At 53.3% G+C, this 17,779-nt stretch overlaps 6 protein-coding genes across 6 annotated transcripts; 2 read left to right on the forward strand and 4 right to left on the reverse strand.

The window, feature by feature from the left end:
• Nucleotides 1–726: 726 nt before the first annotated feature.
• SMAC4_01095 (uncharacterized protein) lies at nucleotides 727–3,132 on the forward strand (the record flags this gene model as incomplete). The annotated part of the gene is made up of 1 exon (XM_003350155.2): nucleotides 727–3,132. The coding sequence occupies exon 1, from the start codon at nucleotides 877–879 to the stop codon at nucleotides 3,130–3,132; it is 2,256 nt and encodes a 751-aa protein (XP_003350203.1). The 5' UTR covers nucleotides 727–876.
• Nucleotides 3,133–3,350: 218 nt separating this feature from the next.
• SMAC4_01096 (uncharacterized protein) lies at nucleotides 3,351–5,183 on the reverse strand. Its single transcript, XM_066089537.1, has 3 exons — nucleotides 4,828–5,183; nucleotides 3,738–4,762; nucleotides 3,351–3,675 (listed from the first exon to the last, which is right to left on the reverse strand). The coding sequence occupies exons 1-3, from the start codon at nucleotides 5,128–5,130 to the stop codon at nucleotides 3,432–3,434; spliced, it is 1,572 nt and encodes a 523-aa protein (XP_065946581.1). The 5' UTR covers nucleotides 5,131–5,183; the 3' UTR covers nucleotides 3,351–3,431.
• Nucleotides 5,184–5,394: 211 nt separating this feature from the next.
• Nucleotides 5,395–7,172, forward strand: SMAC4_01097 (uncharacterized protein). Its single transcript, XM_003350157.2, has 2 exons — nucleotides 5,395–5,921; nucleotides 5,988–7,172. The coding sequence occupies exons 1-2, from the start codon at nucleotides 5,484–5,486 to the stop codon at nucleotides 6,978–6,980; spliced, it is 1,431 nt and encodes a 476-aa protein (XP_003350205.1). The 5' UTR covers nucleotides 5,395–5,483; the 3' UTR covers nucleotides 6,981–7,172.
• Nucleotides 7,173–8,684: 1,512 nt separating this feature from the next.
• SMAC4_01098 (uncharacterized protein) lies at nucleotides 8,685–9,755 on the reverse strand. Its single transcript, XM_003350158.2, has 2 exons — nucleotides 9,127–9,755; nucleotides 8,685–9,062 (listed from the first exon to the last, which is right to left on the reverse strand). The coding sequence occupies exons 1-2, from the start codon at nucleotides 9,234–9,236 to the stop codon at nucleotides 8,852–8,854; spliced, it is 321 nt and encodes a 106-aa protein (XP_003350206.1). The 5' UTR covers nucleotides 9,237–9,755; the 3' UTR covers nucleotides 8,685–8,851.
• A 3,026-nt stretch (nucleotides 9,756–12,781) lies between these two features.
• Nucleotides 12,782–13,225, reverse strand: SMAC4_01099 (uncharacterized protein; the record flags this gene model as incomplete). Its single annotated transcript, XM_003350159.1, has 1 exon — nucleotides 12,782–13,225. The coding sequence occupies one exon, from the start codon at nucleotides 13,223–13,225 to the stop codon at nucleotides 12,782–12,784; it is 444 nt and encodes a 147-aa protein (XP_003350207.1).
• Nucleotides 13,226–14,830: 1,605 nt separating this feature from the next.
• SMAC4_01100 (uncharacterized protein) lies at nucleotides 14,831–17,505 on the reverse strand. Its single transcript, XM_003350160.2, has 4 exons — nucleotides 16,804–17,505; nucleotides 16,656–16,712; nucleotides 16,440–16,572; nucleotides 14,831–16,363 (listed from the first exon to the last, which is right to left on the reverse strand). Exons 1-4 carry the CDS (start codon nucleotides 16,910–16,912, stop codon nucleotides 15,334–15,336), a joined length of 1,329 nt encoding a protein of 442 aa, XP_003350208.1. The 5' UTR covers nucleotides 16,913–17,505; the 3' UTR covers nucleotides 14,831–15,333.
• Between the last annotated feature and the right edge of the window lie 274 nt (nucleotides 17,506–17,779).

Consider the following 17,779-nt stretch of genomic DNA (forward strand, 5'->3'; position numbering starts at 1 on the left):
AATATGGGATTCATTCTGGTTATTGTCAGTTCGATCTGTTGGTTGCGATGTGTGTTCTCGTGGATGAGACGAAGAGAAAAATCGGGGCATCGTGCACGATCTTTCATCCCACCGCCATTTTGAAGTTCGGATTTGACTATCCCAATATAGGCTCAGTTTCCACTTGAGCGGATAATAAACAACCAGAATGGTTTCGTGGCTGTGGTTCCTGCGCTGCCTTCCAAGAAACTGGAAAGAGCATGTGTGCGATTGATGTCGAGGGCAAGACTTTTCGGCACGCAGCTATGGGAGAACTCTCTGGGAGAGCTGTCTGGGCAAGTCCTGGGCACCACTCTCCCATGGTGGGCTTATTCACCATAGCGTACTACAGAGAACAATAGCGAGTATACTTATACAAGCGAATATCTAGTGAAACATTTAACGGAACATGTGGAGGAAGCGAATATCTAGCGAACGTCTACAGCGATCTGGGTTTTCCAGGCGGTTTCCCAGCGAATTTGTTTTGTTACTGTTACCTGGTTTTTTTGGTTTTTTTTTAAAGACGAAGAACAATTTGAAATAAAGAAAGAATAAGAAGACAGTTTACAATACCATATCTCGTCGCTGTCTTGAATCGAGAAATGTTGCGACATGTTCAATCCGAAGAGTCAAAGCGGTAGAGACGTCATCGGATTGAAGTGCTGATAGCGATAAGGGAACAGTCAAAAGGTTATTGCCTTTCCAGGTTAGCGCCTGTAGCAATTGGGGCTTTTAAACATGTCAATAAAATACGTCACTCCACCGCAGCATCCTCCGACACAACCCAGCAATCGCCGACTTGTCATCAATCGGTAAGTTGCCTGAACAACCAATTGCGCGCAATTGCCATCTTCCAACATGGACAGCCTGGAAGACTTTGAGAAGCAGCTCGCTGCGGAGAGGGCGGAGCGTGAGCGCGCAAAGGAAAAGGAAGAACGACGCAAGCACAAACATCATCGCCGCGACAGATCATCAGAGCGCGACCGCGACCGAGATGGACACAGGGACAGGGACAAGGACAGGGACAGAGATAGGGAAAGGGGAAAAGATAGGGACGGTGACCGCCATCGATCACATCGATCTCGAGACGACGACGACGAAAACGACAAGGATGGCCACCGACACAAGCGGTCGCGCCATTCGCGTGACGATGACCGCCACGAAGAGGAGTCGCGACACCGGCACAGACACAGGGACCGGTCAAGAGAAAGGGACAGGGAACATAGAAGTGACCGCAGACACAGCACCAAGGACACGAAAGACCTCAAACCAACAGACGCCAAAGAGGATCTCCCCTTGCCGGACGAGGAGAAGGCTCCCATGGACGTTGACAAACCGGCGCTTGTTCGCGACTCGTGGATGACAGCACCATCTGCGATCGATGTCGATTACGTTCAACGAGGCAGGAAGAGGAGTCCGTCGCCAAAGAAGGAAGAGCCGAAACGGGTTCTGCACGAGAGGGAGGTCAACAGAGGGTTAGCTGATATGACGGACTGGGCAGTGCCGGTTGAGCGGGGTGTCGAGAGAGGGGAAGAACCTCCACGGAAGCGTGAAGTCACCTACACATTTGGTGATGAAGGATCGCAATGGCGGATGACCAAGCTAAATGCAGTTTACAACACGGCTGAGCAGTCAGGCAAGTCAGTTGAGGAGGTCGCCATTGAACGTTTCGGAAGCCTCGATGAATTCGATGAGGCCAGGGAAGAGAAAATCGAGTTGGAAAGGAGGAAGCTGTACGGCGAGGGCTACGCTGGCAAAGAGAAGCCAACGGGCGAGCTTTACGCAGAGCGCCTGGCAAAGATGCATTCCCGGCAGCCCGAATCCCCCGGCCGCGGCGCTTCACCGCCGCCCGCACAAGGCCTTGTCATCGAGGATCAACTACAGAAGGCGCCTCCCATCGACCAATCGACCCTCAACCGCATGCGCGCCGCCCTTATGAAAGCCAAGCTCCGCAAGGCCCCCGAAGCCGCCAAGCTCGAAGAAGAGTACAACGCCGCCATGGCCGCCTTCCAAGCCGGGAACGCCTTCCAAGCCGGCAGCGTCTCAGGCGCCGCCGTCGTCCTCAACGCCTCTCACAACCGCATGCTTGCCGGTCCGCGCGGCGAAGTCGTAGCGGTAACCAACACCAAGCGCGGCCGCGAGCGCGGCACCGTGATCGAAAACGAAGACATGTCCATCGACGACATGGTTCGCGAAGAGCGCCGCACGCGCGGCCAAGCCGGCGGCGAAGGCTTGCGGTTAGCCGAGCGCATCGCCAAAGACGCCAAGTTTGACAACGACCTCGAGTACCTGGACGAAAACGCCGCTAAACTCGCCAAGCGCGTGCACAAGAACGAGGCTTCCCTGAAAAACGTGGCCGTGGCCGAGTATCGCAAGCTAAACAAGATCCTGGATACCTGCCCCTTGTGCCATCACGAAGAACAAGCCCCTCCGAGAAACTTGCCAGTCGCGCCCATCGTGTCCCTCGCCACCCGCGTCTACCTGACCTTACCGCCTGCCCCCGAACTGAACGGTGCCGAAGGCGGCGCCTTGATCGTGCCCATCAGCCACCGCACCAATTTACTCGAGTGCGACGACGACGAGTGGGAAGAAATCCGCAACTTCCAAAAGTCGCTGACCCGCTTATACCACGAACAAGGCCGCGAGGTTTTGTTTTACGAAAACGCCGCCGCTCCCGGACGCAGGTTGCACGCCGCCATGGCAGCCGTCCCCATCCATTGGGACCTGGGCGATACCGCGCCCGCCTTCTTCCGGGAGGCGATGCTTAGTGCCGACGATGAGTGGGCGCAGCACAAGAAGATTATTGACACGGGCAAAGCGGCGAAAGACATGGGAAGGATGGCGTTTAGGAGGAGCATCGCGAAGGAGATGCCATATTTCCATGTGTGGTTTGGACTGGATGGCGGGTTGGGACACGTGGTGGAAAACTCGGAGAGGTGGCCGCGGGGAGACCTTTTTGCGAGGGAGATCATTGGCGGGATGTTGGATGCTGAGCCAGATGTGATTAAGAGGCAGGGCAGGTGGGACAGAGCCGGGGATGCGGAGAGGGCGGAAGGGTTTAAGAAGCGGTGGAGGAAGTTTGACTGGACTAGGGTATTGACTGAGGGGGCTTGAGTATGCCCTTCTGATGATGGTTGTGGTCAATATTTTCTGTCATTTTCTAGGAACGTCAATATGGAAAGACTCGAGGGTATAACTCCTATGGTACCCCTATACATCATGACTATTCGTAAAGAGAACGCATTCAAATCGAGCTGCACTCAGGGTATCTTTACTGTCAGTATATCTCCAATACATCATCTTTGTGCTCAACCAGGTCGAATGGGTATTAGTTTCAACATTTTATCGTGTTTTTGTTTCGCTTTTAACCAGAAAAAAACCGCCCCGCTACATTAATGCCGGATTCTTAATCCTTAACCCTCCTCAGCATCCATATGGTCACGGCCGCCAGCGCCACCCTGGCCGTTTCCGCGCTTCCGCTTGAGAATGCCGCCGTGCTTGCCCTGGTTCTCCATCAACGACTTCATCTCGTTCCTGGCATGGCGCTGGGCCTCCTCGACACGGGGCTTGAACACCATAACCTCGTCCTTCTCCAGGGGGTACTCGTCGAGCTTGTGGCCGAGAGCGGCTTCGATACGGAGCCAAATTTCGAGATCACTATATGATGGTTAGGTTCATTTTTGGTCGTACAAAATGGTAAAGATTGGGAAGGAACTTACTATTGCGTGACAATACTGATAGCATGACCAGACTTGCCCGCACGAGCAGTACGACCGACACGATGGACGTAGGTCTTGGAGTCCTGGGGAAGATCGTGGTTGATGACGCAGTCGACGTTGGGGATATCGAGACCACGAGCAGCAACATCGGTAGCGACGAGGATCTCGCGGGAACCGGCACGGAACTTGTTCAAGGCGCCGAGACGAGAAGACTGCGAGAGACCACCGTGGAGGGGGATGGCTCCCATGCCGAGGGTGCGGAGCAGGATGGCAACGCGCTGGGTTTCCAGCACGGTTCTGGTGAAGATGATGATGGTCTGCCCGGCGAACTCGTTGCAGAGGTAGACTAGGTAGGTGTCCTTGTGCATGTGGGGGATGAAGACGTAGTTGGACTTGAGCGTCGAGACGGTGGCGTACTTGTTAGTCGACACGCTGACCTTGAGGGGATCCCGCAGCGACGCGCGCTGGAGAGACTCGACCTTGCTGGACATGGTGGCGGAGAAGAGGAACGTCCTGCGCTCGCGGGGCAGGAACTTGAGGATCTTCTCGAGAATCGGACCGAAGTCCATGTCGAGGAGACGATCGGCTTCGTCCATGACCAGGTACTGCATGCTCCGCAAGCTGAAGCCCTTGGTCTTCTCCAAGTGATCGAGCAGCCTACCGGGAGTCGCAACGATAACATGGGGCTTCTTTCCGAGAGCAATCGCCTGCGTAACCATGTCCATACCACCCAAAATCAGAGCGCATCTTAGCGAGATCAAGCTGCCGAGCGCTTCAAAGGCCTGGGCAATCTGGGCTGCCAGTTCTCTTGTGGGCGCAAGGACGAGGGCAAATAGAGGTTGTGGCTTGTCGAGGAGCGCTTGTAGGATAGGGAGGGCAAAGGCGGCTGTTTTACCGGAACCGGTCTCGGCAATACCAATAATGTCGCGGTTTTGGAGGGCGAGAGGAATCGACTCTGCTTGAATAGGGGTGGGGTTCTTGTATCCGAGACGTTCGCAAGCTTCGCAGAGGGCATCGACAATTCCCTGTGTAGGGCATCAGTTAGCACTTTGGCAGCATTGACATGGACCGGGTTAACAGGTAAACATACAAGATCCTTGAAGGTCTTCTTGACGGCCTCAACCTCGCCTTCTTGTTCCGGGGCATTGTCGAGAGTCGCGGAGTCTTCTTCTGTCGAGTTGGCGGCGGGAGGTGACTGCTCTGTTGGCTCTGGCGCATCCTGCTTCTTTTCCGTCTTCTCGGCCTTCTTGGTGGTGGTGGTGGTAGTGGACTTGTCCTTGGAGGACTTATCCTTGACGGCCTTCTTTTCCTTCTTTAGCTCGGGGGCAGAAGGAGCAGTCGCCTTCTTGAGGGCGCTGGGCTCGTCAGAAGTTTTCCTCCGTTTTGTCGACATGATGGGGTGGTGATGTGTATGGTGAATAATCGGGGGTGGACCGACGGTGGTTCGGGCGGCCTTCAAATCCCAGTGAACTTTTATGTCACTTTCCATTGATCTTCCCCAAATTTCCAGGCTTATCGGTTGGCGGGTCCTGCACGATAAGCCCCGGCCCCACCGAAATTTTTGTCAGAACGGGCCATTGTCCCAAGCTTCTCCATCAGGGACGCCCATTGGCATTTGCCTTGCAATTCTGCACTGTTCTTCGAGTCTGCCAGATCCAGACCTTTAAACAAAAACATCATCATCACCACCTCTTTCTTCACCACACATATCACCCACCCACACATAATCACCACACCACATTCAAAATGGCCAGGAAAAGAGTCAAGAAGAGAACCCACGTCGGTGCCAAGAACCCCGTGTCTTCGGCCGCCCTTAACGGCCATGCCGACCGCAAAGATCCCAAGAGCATGGTCATTCGCATTGGCGCCGGCGAGGTAGGAACCAGCATCAGTCAATTGGCTACCGATGTCAGGAGAGTCATGGAGCCCGGTACCGCGACAAGGTTGAAGGAGAGAAAGGCCAACAGACTTCGCGACTACGTTACCATGTGCGGTCCTCTGGGCGTTACCCATCTTATGCTCTTCTCCAGATCCGAATCTGGAAACACCAACCTCAGACTTGCTATTGCTCCCCGGGGCCCTACATTCAACTTCAGAGTCGACAAGTACTCTCTCGCAAAAGATGTGCGGAGGGCGCAAAGGCATCCCAAGGGTGGCGGCAAGGAGTATCTCACTCCCCCATTGGTATGTTGCTGTCCGCACTTTGAAGCTACCTTCTCGTCCTGGAACATGCTAACCGTGTAAATCTAGTTGGTCATGAACAACTTCACAGATTCTAATGCCGACGCCAACTCCAAGGTCCCCAAGCACCTCGAGTCCATCACAACGACCGCCTTCCAGTCCCTCTTCCCTCCCATCAACCCCCAGAAGACCCCTCTCAAGTCGATTCGCAGAGTATTACTTCTCAACCGTGAGAAGTCGCCCGAGAACGACGGCTCCTTCATCATCAACTTCCGTCACTACGCCATCACAACAAAGGCCGTCGGCATGTCCAAGCCCCTTAGGCGGTTGAACGCCGCCGAGAAGCTCATCAAGTCCAAGAGCAGGAAAGGCGGTCTTCCCAACCTCGGCAAGCTCCGCGACATTTCAGAGTTCATGATCGGTGGAGAGGATGGCTCAGGCTACATGACAGACGGCACAAGCGGCAGTGAATACGACACCGACGCCGAGATCGAGATCCTGGACCAAGGCCCGAAGAAGGTCAAGAGCGCCAAGGCCCGCGCTGCCATTGCGGCGGTAGAGGCTGCTGAGGATGAGGAGGAGGGCCACAACGACAACGTTGAGCGCAGGGCAGTAAAGCTGGTAGAGCTCGGACCTCGCATGCGGCTACGCATGACCAAGGTCGAGGAGGGCATCTGCTCAGGAAAGGTGTTGTGGCACGAGTATGTGCACAAGACCCAGGAGGAGATCAAGGAGCTGGAGAAGAAGTGGGAGCAGAAGAGGAGAGAGAAGGAGGCGCGCAGGAAGCAGCAGAAGGCGAACGTGGAGAAGAAGAAGGCCGAGAAGGCTGCTCACAGGAAGGCGACCGGCGGAAAGGGCAAGGACAGCGACGACGAGGACGAGGATATGGACATGGAAGACTACCCGTATGACAGCGACATGTACGACAGCGAGGGACTGGCTGGTGATGCTGAGGAGCAGGTCAATGCCAGGATGGAGCAGGACGGCGAGTGGTCGGACGAGGAGGAGGATATTGCCAAGGAGGAGCAGGCGAAAGGAAAGAAGAAGCCGGCTTTGAGATGATGGTGAGGGAGTGCTGAAGAAGTCGTGTACGTGGAGCAGACCCGGTCTCCCCCTTTTCATTTTTTGTCCAAATTTTCATGTCATGTTTTTACGGTTAGCATATGCCCTCAACCACTGGGCCGGTATCTTGGGAATAGCCCTTCATCGGAAATAGTATTGGCGCTGATACCAAAGACACAGCCAGGATCACTCACTTACCTTACTCAGCCTGCATCAGATATCCTGTTCCACTGTCAAGACACCAATCCCATGAATGACCATCCTCACCGTGCCCTCCCTTCCCCGCTATCCACCACACCCATGATCTCAATAACACCGTCCTCCTGCCAAGTAAACCTTGGCAAGATTCACCAGATGTGCACCGGTCTGTGACGGTGTAACCCGTGGCTGCATCAACCGCCCCTCAAAGTGATCAAAAGGGTAATGGCACGACAGCAGATGCTCGGTTTCACGCCTCGGAGGAGACCGTCGTAGGTGTACAGACTACAGAGAGGGGCAAAACAGGACGGGATTACTGTCCACAGCTTGCTGCCGGTATCCTGTAGTGTAGCTGTAAGGTGTCGTGGTGTTGTGGTATCGTGGTTGAAGTTTGGTGTGAATTGTTTTCTGTTTCCACAACACATCCCACCCTTCTTTTCACTTCCCACTGCACTTCCACTTTTCGAACCGAGCCGAGCCACTTACCGTTCCTCTCGCCCAGCCCCTACACTAGCTACCTATCCTCCTATCAACGCTCGGTCTCTCGGCTCGTGGGCAGGTGGTGAAAGCAATTCGGGTTACCAGTTGCCATACAAAAATAAGTGGGTAACCTGTATTCTTTTCACCACTTTGGTGGGGTACCTCTCTTTTCTCAATTGTCTGCCGTGCCTGCCTGCGTGCGTGGTTCGAGATGGAGTGGGCAATGGCTTGATACTTTCATAGGACCATAGGGAAGTACAGGAGTGGATGTAACTCCATTTGCTGCGCCTCGGAGAGTGTCTCCGTACCTCCGTACCTTTTCGCCCGTAGTTACGCTCGGCTGGGTCTCGGATTTAAGGACCGAGTCGCTTGGGAGGTCGGGGTAAACGAATAGGGGGGGGGGGGGAATCATCTCTTGGCTCTCCATGGGGTTTTGGGTTGGAGGTTGGAAGGGAAGATCGGTTGATGATTGAAGCTTGTTTGGGTGAGCTCGTCTGCTGGTTTGTTCAGGTTTTATTTTTCCAAGATGTTTGGCGATGATTTTGAAAAGTAGACTACGGATTCAATCACCAAGATGGAAGCAGTCGTCTTGTTCATTCAAATGTTTAGATATTTCACGCCCTCAAAACTTTGGGCAATGTATAAACTACTAACACATCGAAAATGAAGATGAATAAAATGAGGAGGCAGCTTGGGGCGCAAGAGGCCGGCGATGGGCATTTCGCTCAGCTTTTCACCCTTTACTCCTCCCATTTTTAATCCTGATGATGCTGGATAACCAGGCGTCGGCCATTGTGACTTCTCACGCCTTTCTTCCTTCCAAATGACAAAGCAAAAACAATACCCGTGGGTATCCCAATCCTCCAAATGTCCCCTGAAAAAAAAAATTCCAAAATCGCATGGTTCAGATGATGCGCAAAGGCAATGCTTCTGACGCTGATGCATGAACCCCCCGTTTCCCGTGATATCCTAAAAGGGCAAACTCCGTGCCAGGAAACCAAAAAAAAAAAAAAAAAAAAAAAAAAAACGCCGAAAAACTCCATCTCTCCGTAAAAACTCCAGATTCGTCATAAAATCATTTCATGAAATCGGCTCAAGCTTTGCTCAAGTTGTCGCCTCAGTCACTCAGTTCGTCGTTGTGTCGAGAAAAAAAAGAGTGTCGGTCGCGAAACAGCAGCAGAAGTGAGACTCGCTCACTGCCTCTGCTGAGCCTCATAAGCCCTAACAGCCCGCTCCAGCTCCTCAAGGCTGCCGCGGTCGCCGTAGGCGTCCGCCAACATGTTGGCGCGACGCCGCCTCTCGAGCTCGGCTTGCTCCATGGCGGCTACCCGCTTTTCCATTTGAATTTCGCGGAAGGTGGTGATGCCGTAGCCGACAGCGAGGATGCCTACTAGGGGCGGAAGCCTACGAAGTGAAATGTGTTAGTGAGATACATGGTGGTTTGCGGGCAAGTGGGACCAAAACTAACCATTTGAGACCCTTGGAGGATTTGTTGGAGGCTTGGTAGAGGTGGGGGAGGGCGCTGGGGTATACGCGAGCCGAGGTGGTGAGGAGACGGGAAGGTTGCTGGCGGTTCATTTTAAGTTTTTGGTTGTTGGTGTTGTTGATTTGAGTTGTTATTGGTTACTTGGTGTAAGAGGCAGTCGACGGCGCTAGTATAAGCTTGTTGTTGACTGCTGTGGTAGATGATGTTGTTTGTTGTTGTGATGTTTTTGTTATTGTTATTATAGGTGACTGAGGCGTCTTGAGCTCGAGTAGATGGATGTAGGTGTTGATATATCGATGGATGATGACGGTGATGGTGATGATCTCTTCCTTTCGAGAAAGAAGGGGGGAGTGACGTCTTCTTATATATTTCCAAGATGGGTCTATTGTTGACGTCCGGTGGATACCTGTTCACGGCACGCCTAGCTCGTAGCACGCGGAGGATTCGAGCGAACTGGAGCTGTGCTGGAGCAATGAAGAGAGATAGCGTGGGGAAGCGGAGATCCCAAAAGGGCCAAGGCAGGGCAGATTGCAGATCGGATTGCGGAGTTGAACAACGAGATTGGGAACACTTTGGGTCGCCAGGGGGTAGAAGATGCTCTGATGGTTCAGCGGTCACCCTTTCTCTCCTTGTAATAGGCGCGAGTCAGGTATATGTATCCTCGTCGGCCTCCTTCTGCCCCTTCGGCATGAGGGTGTGTGTGTGTGTGTGAGAGAGAGTGTGGGTTGGGTAGCCAATATGGGATGCAACACCACCAGGGCTTTTTTGCATATGCAAGTGGAAAAGTAGGCCTGTCAACCGAAGGGGAGCCGTAAGATCATTCATCATGGTGGCATGGAAGCCATCCGAGGGCATCCCATGGTGGGGTGATCAGGTTAGAAGGGTGGTCTCACCAGCTGTTTATTATTCCCATCCAGCCCGTCTCTGCCTTCCCACTCGTTCAAACTGTTTGGCCGTTCAGTTTCACCCCTCCATTGTCGTCCATGCCAGACATGTCATTTGCCAGATGCTCGAACATGCCTCTCCCCAGATTGCCCAGACACATCCCCAGACGTTCACTGGCTGGTGGTCCTTATTTCCGTCGGTTGATTGGTCAGGGGCTGTCGTACATTGTGGGGGACAGCAGCGGCCAGGCAGCTTGGTGTAAGTGGCAAGCCGAGGGACGACACCCAAACGCAAAGCCGAATGCCCCGGAGTGTCCCGCGGCTGCCAGCTGCACGTACCCCAGACGGCTGCGGCGCTTGGCCATTGCCCGACATATGTCAGCTGCCAGACTGTGCCGCTGCCCGGGCGCATGCGCCCAGTTTTGGACAGAATGAAGCCACATTCCAAACTTGCATGTGAGAGAAGGTGCAAGGAACGGACGGACCGTTCGGATTGGCGCGGGGTCCGGGGAAATCTGTCAATGGGCGGGCGGAAACAAGAGTCGCAGATTGGGTCGAGAATCGTGCCATTGATTTTAAAGCCATTTTAGCATCTGTACGATCTGGGGCACATCTCAATCTAAACAATCCCGCTCACGATCTCGGGAAGTGTCAACAAAGACCCCTATTCATTTCTTGCTTTCCCGTCTCTCCCTCCCGACGCCCAGCGGTTGCGGTGAACGTCTGGCAAATCTCCACGGCAACTGGCAACTTCGAGAAAACACGTCGCCCGAAGCTCGATACAAGCTCGGCTTCAAACGGACTCGCGGAGACCCCGACAAAAACCGAGCGAGCTGGATGTGGAGGTGGACCTCACCTCGTGAACTGCCTCTCGTAAAAGCCTCACGGGCCTCCCCCAGCGACAGTCGGTGTTGAATTCTCTCCGTTCCCCGTTGTCTCCGTCCGTCGTGATCATCGTCGTAGCCACGCCATGGAGGAGGCAGCCACCGGCCACCGCCATCACTCACGATGGTCCTCGGCCATGGTGTTTTTTTGGGGGGGTTTCCACTTCTTATTGACAAGTCCGCGATCCACTCACTGCCCCTAACAATTTCCAACAACCGACGCTAACTGCCATGCTTTCTTCCGGACCCCAGTGCCTCCTTCGTCAACAACGTCGTCACCGCCGCCAAGCGGTGATGATGTAAGTCTTGGCGCTGAACCAACGGCACAAAGGGTCCAAATCTTCCTGACTTTTCAGGATTTCAGGGTTCCAAACTATAACAAAGGGTCCACCGGAGAATTGACGGTTTCTGACGATCGTCGCCGTTGACGTCCACCGCTCTCCTTTTGGACGTAAAGTGATCAGTCGAGACTTCGGAACCGGCCGATTGACAGGTCACAACTCCATGCTCAAAGCTACCTTCGCATGATGGCATCTGCTGAGAGCCTGAGAAGAATACGGGGCACATGGCCATGATGCTTACATTTACAGCTCTTACATGCAAGATGCGAGGACGTCAGGCTGCACATGATACTTGCGGTTTGCATTGTCCGCATTGCGCAAATGTCAGTTCGTTGGATAACGCATCGCATGAAGCAATTTGACACGATTCCGCCTTTTACGATATTGAAAATTCCGCTATCCCCGCGCGTAGTGCGCATCTGCATGGCCTCCTCCCCATTTCCCTCCGTCCGCCTCGTGGTTCTCAAATGTTCAAGCTGAACGTGAGATTTTTCAGGTCACGATATTGGGGCGAACTGAAGCAATTTTAGCAATTGCCATAGTGCCCATCATCATCGTCACAATCAAGAGCTCCACCCGAAGGCCTAGGGCGCTTCAAGTAGGGTTAGGGTACACAACACAACTGATGGGCGACGAAGCTCCCGGCGAGTCTTCATGACAATGGCTTCCTTACCCCGGGTTATCCGGATCTCTTCATCACATATCCCGGACGCTGGGGGATCTTTTTTAGGATTCTTTTGGTTGGCAAGCCTGCTCTACCACGCGCGATCTCATTCGGAACTTCTGGACGATGATGGTCGAAGTTGAGCTTGGGCCAGTGTCTCGTGACCGGCAAAACAGCAGTTCGTGGTCAATCTCGGATAGTGACACTCGACGGTCATGGAAGCACCAAACATGATACTCGGTATTTTCGGGGTTCCGTTGCATTAATTTGCTTATGAAATCTAGTTGACTGCGCGCTGGTTGAAGTTCCCGTCGAGCACACGGCAGTCCAAAATGGAGCATAAGCGGTGGATGTTTGGACCGATGGCTCAAGCTCTCAAGCATCACCACTCTCTCACAGTCACAAACATGGAGTCAACCGCGGTCTACAACAAAATAAGTTTTGGGGTGTTCAGTAATTCAATTCACAATACTGATCCTCCTTAGAAGCGAAATATGAACACACAGACAAATCGGAAACTCGACAATCTGGAACAGCTGTACGAAGGATACCGTCAACGGTTCAACCGACCATACCCATGACCCGAGGCTTCACTCCGTCCCCGCCCCCGATTTAGTGCCTCGTGTCGCGCGCCGAACTAAACCCGGATCCGGATCCGGATTCATGTCGGCAATACCTCAAGACCGTCCCTAGCCCCGCAAGCAATCGAATTCCATCATTGCCTTCCATTCCTTTTCGACCTGCCTTCGAATCTCAACCAAGCCCATCACAAACCTCATCATCACCCGGCATTCCCCATCCCGTTCCCCCTCACGACCTTTAGAAGTTCAGGTTGTCCTTAGTCTCCAGTCACACTCCACCAATTTAGTCATCATGCTTAGGAGGCCCAGTAGGGGTAGGCTTCGGCGACTTGCTGCTATGGCTGGGCTTAGGCGGCTTGCCAGTGACGGTCGGCTTCGGCGGCACAGGCACAGTCACCGAAGCAGTAACGGTCGGCTTGGGCGGGGGACCGGTAGGCTTGGGCGGCAAGCTGACGGTGGGCAGGGGAGGCAAGCTCGGGACCGGGACGGTGGCGGTCGGCTTGGGGGGGAGAGGAGGGAGAGAGGGAGCCGAGTGCGTGTGGGTCGGCTTGGGAGGGCGGGTTGGCTTAGGTGGCAAGCTTGGGGCTGGAAGGGTGCCGGTGGGCTTGGGGGGCAGAGACGGGAGTGGAAGGGTGCCGGTGGGCTTTTCCACCTGGGCGACGGGGGCGCCGAGGACTTGCTGGAAGGCGGCGGCCGTGGCGAGGAGGGTGAGCAGGATGCGGGTCATTCTTATGAGTGTTTCTGGGTTTGTTTATGTGGTAGGTAAGTAAGTGCTGGGTTGGATGATGGCTTGGCTGGTGGGACTACTTTGGCTTGATGAGCTTGAGTCTGCTGGATAGAAATCTTCTTGTCTTTGGGGGGTTCCTGAAGGGGTTATATACTCGTCGAGGTGAGTGAGTCTTCTCTGGTCTTTTTGGTGAGCTCTGATATATGATACCGAAACGCCCGGCTGCACTCTGTAAGCGATGGCGAACAGGTCACATCCTGTTCATTCACCATAGCCATGGCAGCTTGGCTTGCCCACCTAACAGCTACCTATGACTGACCTCTGAGAGCCGGAGGAAGCATCGTCAACCGGACGGACGCAAAAACAGAGAATGTATGTGTAGATGCAACGCCGAAAAGGGTAGTCATCGCCGGTTTGCTTGCGGTTCCATCCCCGAGCCGTTCTTCACCTTGCAATACCTTCTATTGCACCCTAATACCGCCATCTTTACTCACGATGTCGAATGGGTTGAGCAAGAGGTAGGTAGGTGTGCATGAAACACAATATGAAGAGGCTAAAGTGGTTCCGGCCGGCCGCCATTCAGTTTTCAATAAACCATGGTCGTTAATCTATCGAACTCCGGGCAAAAGTTAGATTACTTCCTGCCGCGTCCACGTCATCTAAGCAACTCAAAATGCCAGGTCAGTAATGAGATTAACACGGTGAGACGAGAGATCAAATATCCCCCGTTGCAACCGGGGTAGGTGGTGGGATCGGTTGAATGTATGTCGTGATGTTCATTTTCATTGGGCTCTCCGCTTTTTTTGCAACCGCCTGCCGCTCTTTCTTATTACACTCACTCTACTTCCCATAATGCGACCTGGCTCTGGAAAGATTTTCCCCGTTTCTTGTGCGCCACGAGCCTGGTTAGCACCGCTGCTATGCCATACCGCACTCATATGATTCAATGATCGCAATTCGCGATCCGAGGTCTCGTTTGAACACATCTGTGTACTGGCTTCGAAAGAAACTCCAGAAGTTCACGGAGTAAAGTCCGTACAAGCAACCTTTAGTCCGGTAGTCAAGTCTTGGGTCGCTTACCATCCATCAAGTGCCGGTAAATCGACCATAGTCAGCAGCATTTTGGTCTCGCCAAGTTCAGATTTACTTGACATCTGAGTCTAGACCGTTTTTTACTTCCTGGGTCCAATCCGGGGAAACGCGGGGTGGCTGTAACGGTAGTCGTAAGCTCATTCTAGGATGTTGAGCTTATTTCCTCTTCCGTTGCAACAAAACCTTGGGTTAGGTATCCGGAACTCCTGGAACATTTCATGGTCAAGGTTGCGACACGCAATCACAGTCAATAACATCGCATCAATGAGAGGCCGCGAACTTAATTGGGAGAGACGCGGGATAAACTTCTCCGCTCGTCCTTAGCAGAGCACAATGTACTCTCTCGATGCACGAGTGCTCCGTTGCCCGGAACAGGAAATCTCACGGCACTGGCATAACTCGGCACCATGCAGGAACATCAATGTGTTGTGGTTGAGAAGAAAATTGTCAAAGTGAAACCTATAGCCTAGGCTAAATGGACGTCAGGAAGATGGATCAATCGTCGTCATAATAAGCTCTTATTGTGACATGGCCCGCCCTCCCACATCCCGAACTCTATCTGGCAGCTAAAGCTTTGCCGCGAATCATGAATGAACAATACAACATAATGCTCCTAGCATTATGAGCAAGGAAAGCAAGAAATCCGAATAAGAGACGAAGCTGGTGACCTCCCCGAGTTTCTTGATCACTCTCAATATAAGCATGAAAGCTTTTGAAAGCCGTACCATGAGTGCTTAAAGAGCTGACCAAACGGGAAGATGATGGTATATGTACAGGAATATGAACAAAAGAGAGTATAGAACAGTTGGATATGTGCAATAGAAAATGTCCACTCAACGCCCGCCGATATCGATCCGAGATGATCGGGAGATTTATGTGCCAAACCCACAGGCTGTCGACTGCCACATCGACGATTCACTTTGCAGAGAAGCAAAGCTAAAACCCTCGACGATTAGCGTCGGCTGCCACATCGACTACTTACTTTTGCTGAGAAGCAAAAGTAAAGCGCTCAACCCTCAGTTGCAATGCGACCACCAGTCACCGACCTTGACACAGCTATAAGGAGCCCGGCAAGAAGTCGGACCCTTATAGTCTTTGCCGCCGCACTGTTCCCACTGGTTGACCAGTCCAGCAGCCTGAGTAGGCGCAGACACAACCGTTGTGCTCTTAGCCGAAGAGGTCGTAGTCGACGTGCTCATGGTAGTCGCGGAGGGACCGTTGACCGTGGCTGTAACCCAGACCGTAACCGTAACCCAGGTAGTGGCAGTATGAACTACGAGTGTGGAAGCAGTCGTAGCAGGAGTAGACACTGAGGTAGTCACAACAGGCGGGGCTGCGCCACCACCGTCTCCGCCAGTTGAGCCCAGGGCCGCGGCAACGCTGTCGAGGAAGCCGGTGTTGCGCCAGACTTGGGTCATATCCCACATCATGACGCCGCCAAAGCTCGAGAAGGTCTGCGAGTACTTGATGACGTTGGTCAGGGCGGTTCCAGAAATATAACCAATGCCCGCAGCCGACTGGCCGCCTGGGACTCCGACGAGAATCTTGACATTCGGGTTCTTGCTGACTGTCTTGGCCCAGTTGTCCCAAGTGTCGAAGTTGAAGTTGTTCTGGTTCGGGGCGCCAAACTGGAAGGTATGGACACCGCAGTAGTTGTTGTAGAACTGCACCGAGACAAAGTCAAATGCCACATTGCGCAGGAGGTCGTTGTTAGCGAGGTCTGGGAAGGGGCATTGCGGCGCGGAACTCAAGAGGAACTTTCTGCCGGAAGTGGCTGCGGCGGAGTCCATGAGGGAACGAAGGCGAGTGGCGAAGGGGACGATTTGCCCGGCGGGGGACTCAAAGTCGAAATCAAAACCATCAATCACAGCACTGCCAAAGGGGCGCTTGTCTGAGCTGCTCGAAACAGGGCCGAACATGGCCCAGATACGGTCGGCCGCGTTGATGGCTTCGTCCGGGGAATTGAAGCCGGCCTCATAGTATGTAGCACCGCCGATGGAGAGAAGAATTGATTTTCCGAGGGACTGGCAGATCTTGATGTCCTCCCTGTGTGTTCAAAGCGGTGGTTAGAGCTTTGGTCTTCCTGTGAGCGAAGAGTGGATTGGGAAGGTAGGGAACTTACTCTATCTGAGGGCACCGATTTTTCAGAATTCCGCCAGGAAAAGTGGTGCAGTTATCACCAGCATTTGCAAAGTTGACATCACCATCCTTGATCACAGTGAGAAACGCCAGAGGAATGGTGTTGACGTTGGTGTCTGTGAATCTCAAGTGTCAGATGAGTGACAGGAAGGTGATTTGGCCCAATTTCGAATCAAATTGAAGGGAAGGTGATACGTACTACGACAGTAGTAGACAAGACGCTGCTGAGCGCCAGGAACATTGCCAGAGTTCTGACCTGTATTGCGACAATTGATCCCATGGTTAGCTCTTTCGGTCCTCGAGTATTGACGGATTGTGCGCCTTGTCGATTGGAAGAAGCTGCTCACCCCAGTAGATGGCGACATTGCCGTTGGAACCCGGCGAGAAGCCCGCAGTCGCACCGGGCAAGGAGTTGACGAGCGCAAAAAGTGCGGCGAGCATCGAAGACGAGTACATCTTCGACGAGGAAAGAGTGGTCGTGCGCTCAAGAGATGGTTGAGTTTTGCGGTGTTGTGTGTTGTTTTGAGGAGAGAAAGCGAGTCCCCTTGGTGGTGATGGAGGACGACGGGAAGGGCTGGAAAGGGTTGAACCCCACGAGGGGTCGGTGGAAGATGGTGGAAGGGGGCAACCACCATGGGCAAGTGAATGGAAGACGAAGTGAATTGAAAACAGAAGCGGGAGGGACAGGCAGAATCTTGCGGCTCATCCAGCAACGGTTCTCTAATTTGGAAGGTTGCGGAAGGCACGACTTGGGATGGAATACTGGAAGGTGAAGCTGCAGCCTGGGTTTCGATCCGGTCAAGGAAGGTGCGGTCAGTGGCAGATCGTCCGAGATATAAGCCTCTACTCAGTCCTTCCTGCTCCTCACTTTCGTCACGTAAGGAAGGCCCGTAGAGTACCTGATATTTACGTGAATTAAAATTCCGTTCAAACTTCGAGTTCGTTTTCGACTCTGTCGCCCTTCCCCTCTTTCTTCGAGTCTGGATCGCACGTTGTTCTTGCAACGACGTGATACCCGTGACGCTGGCACGTAACACATTCTAACACGCGCTCCTCCCCCCGATGGAATGGAAATGAGATGGAAGACAGACATCGAAGTTGTCTTGGGAAGCGGGCTCCGGACAAGAGAGGATAGAATGCACATGAACTGATGTTAATGGAATGCCAGGCCGCGAGCCTCTTGTATATCAGATCAGATTGCAACAACTGACACGTGAGTTATGAAAAGGCTGATCTAGAACCATTGATGCCATGTGCTGGTTGATTCGACCTTGCTATTTATATTGTCGAGCTAAGCTTTCTTGTCGTGCACCACCTGAAACT

This window comes from Sordaria macrospora, chromosome 3 (assembly GCF_033870435.1).
Source record: "Sordaria macrospora chromosome 3, complete sequence".
In the NCBI taxonomy this organism is placed as follows: domain Eukaryota; kingdom Fungi; phylum Ascomycota; class Sordariomycetes; order Sordariales; family Sordariaceae; genus Sordaria; species Sordaria macrospora.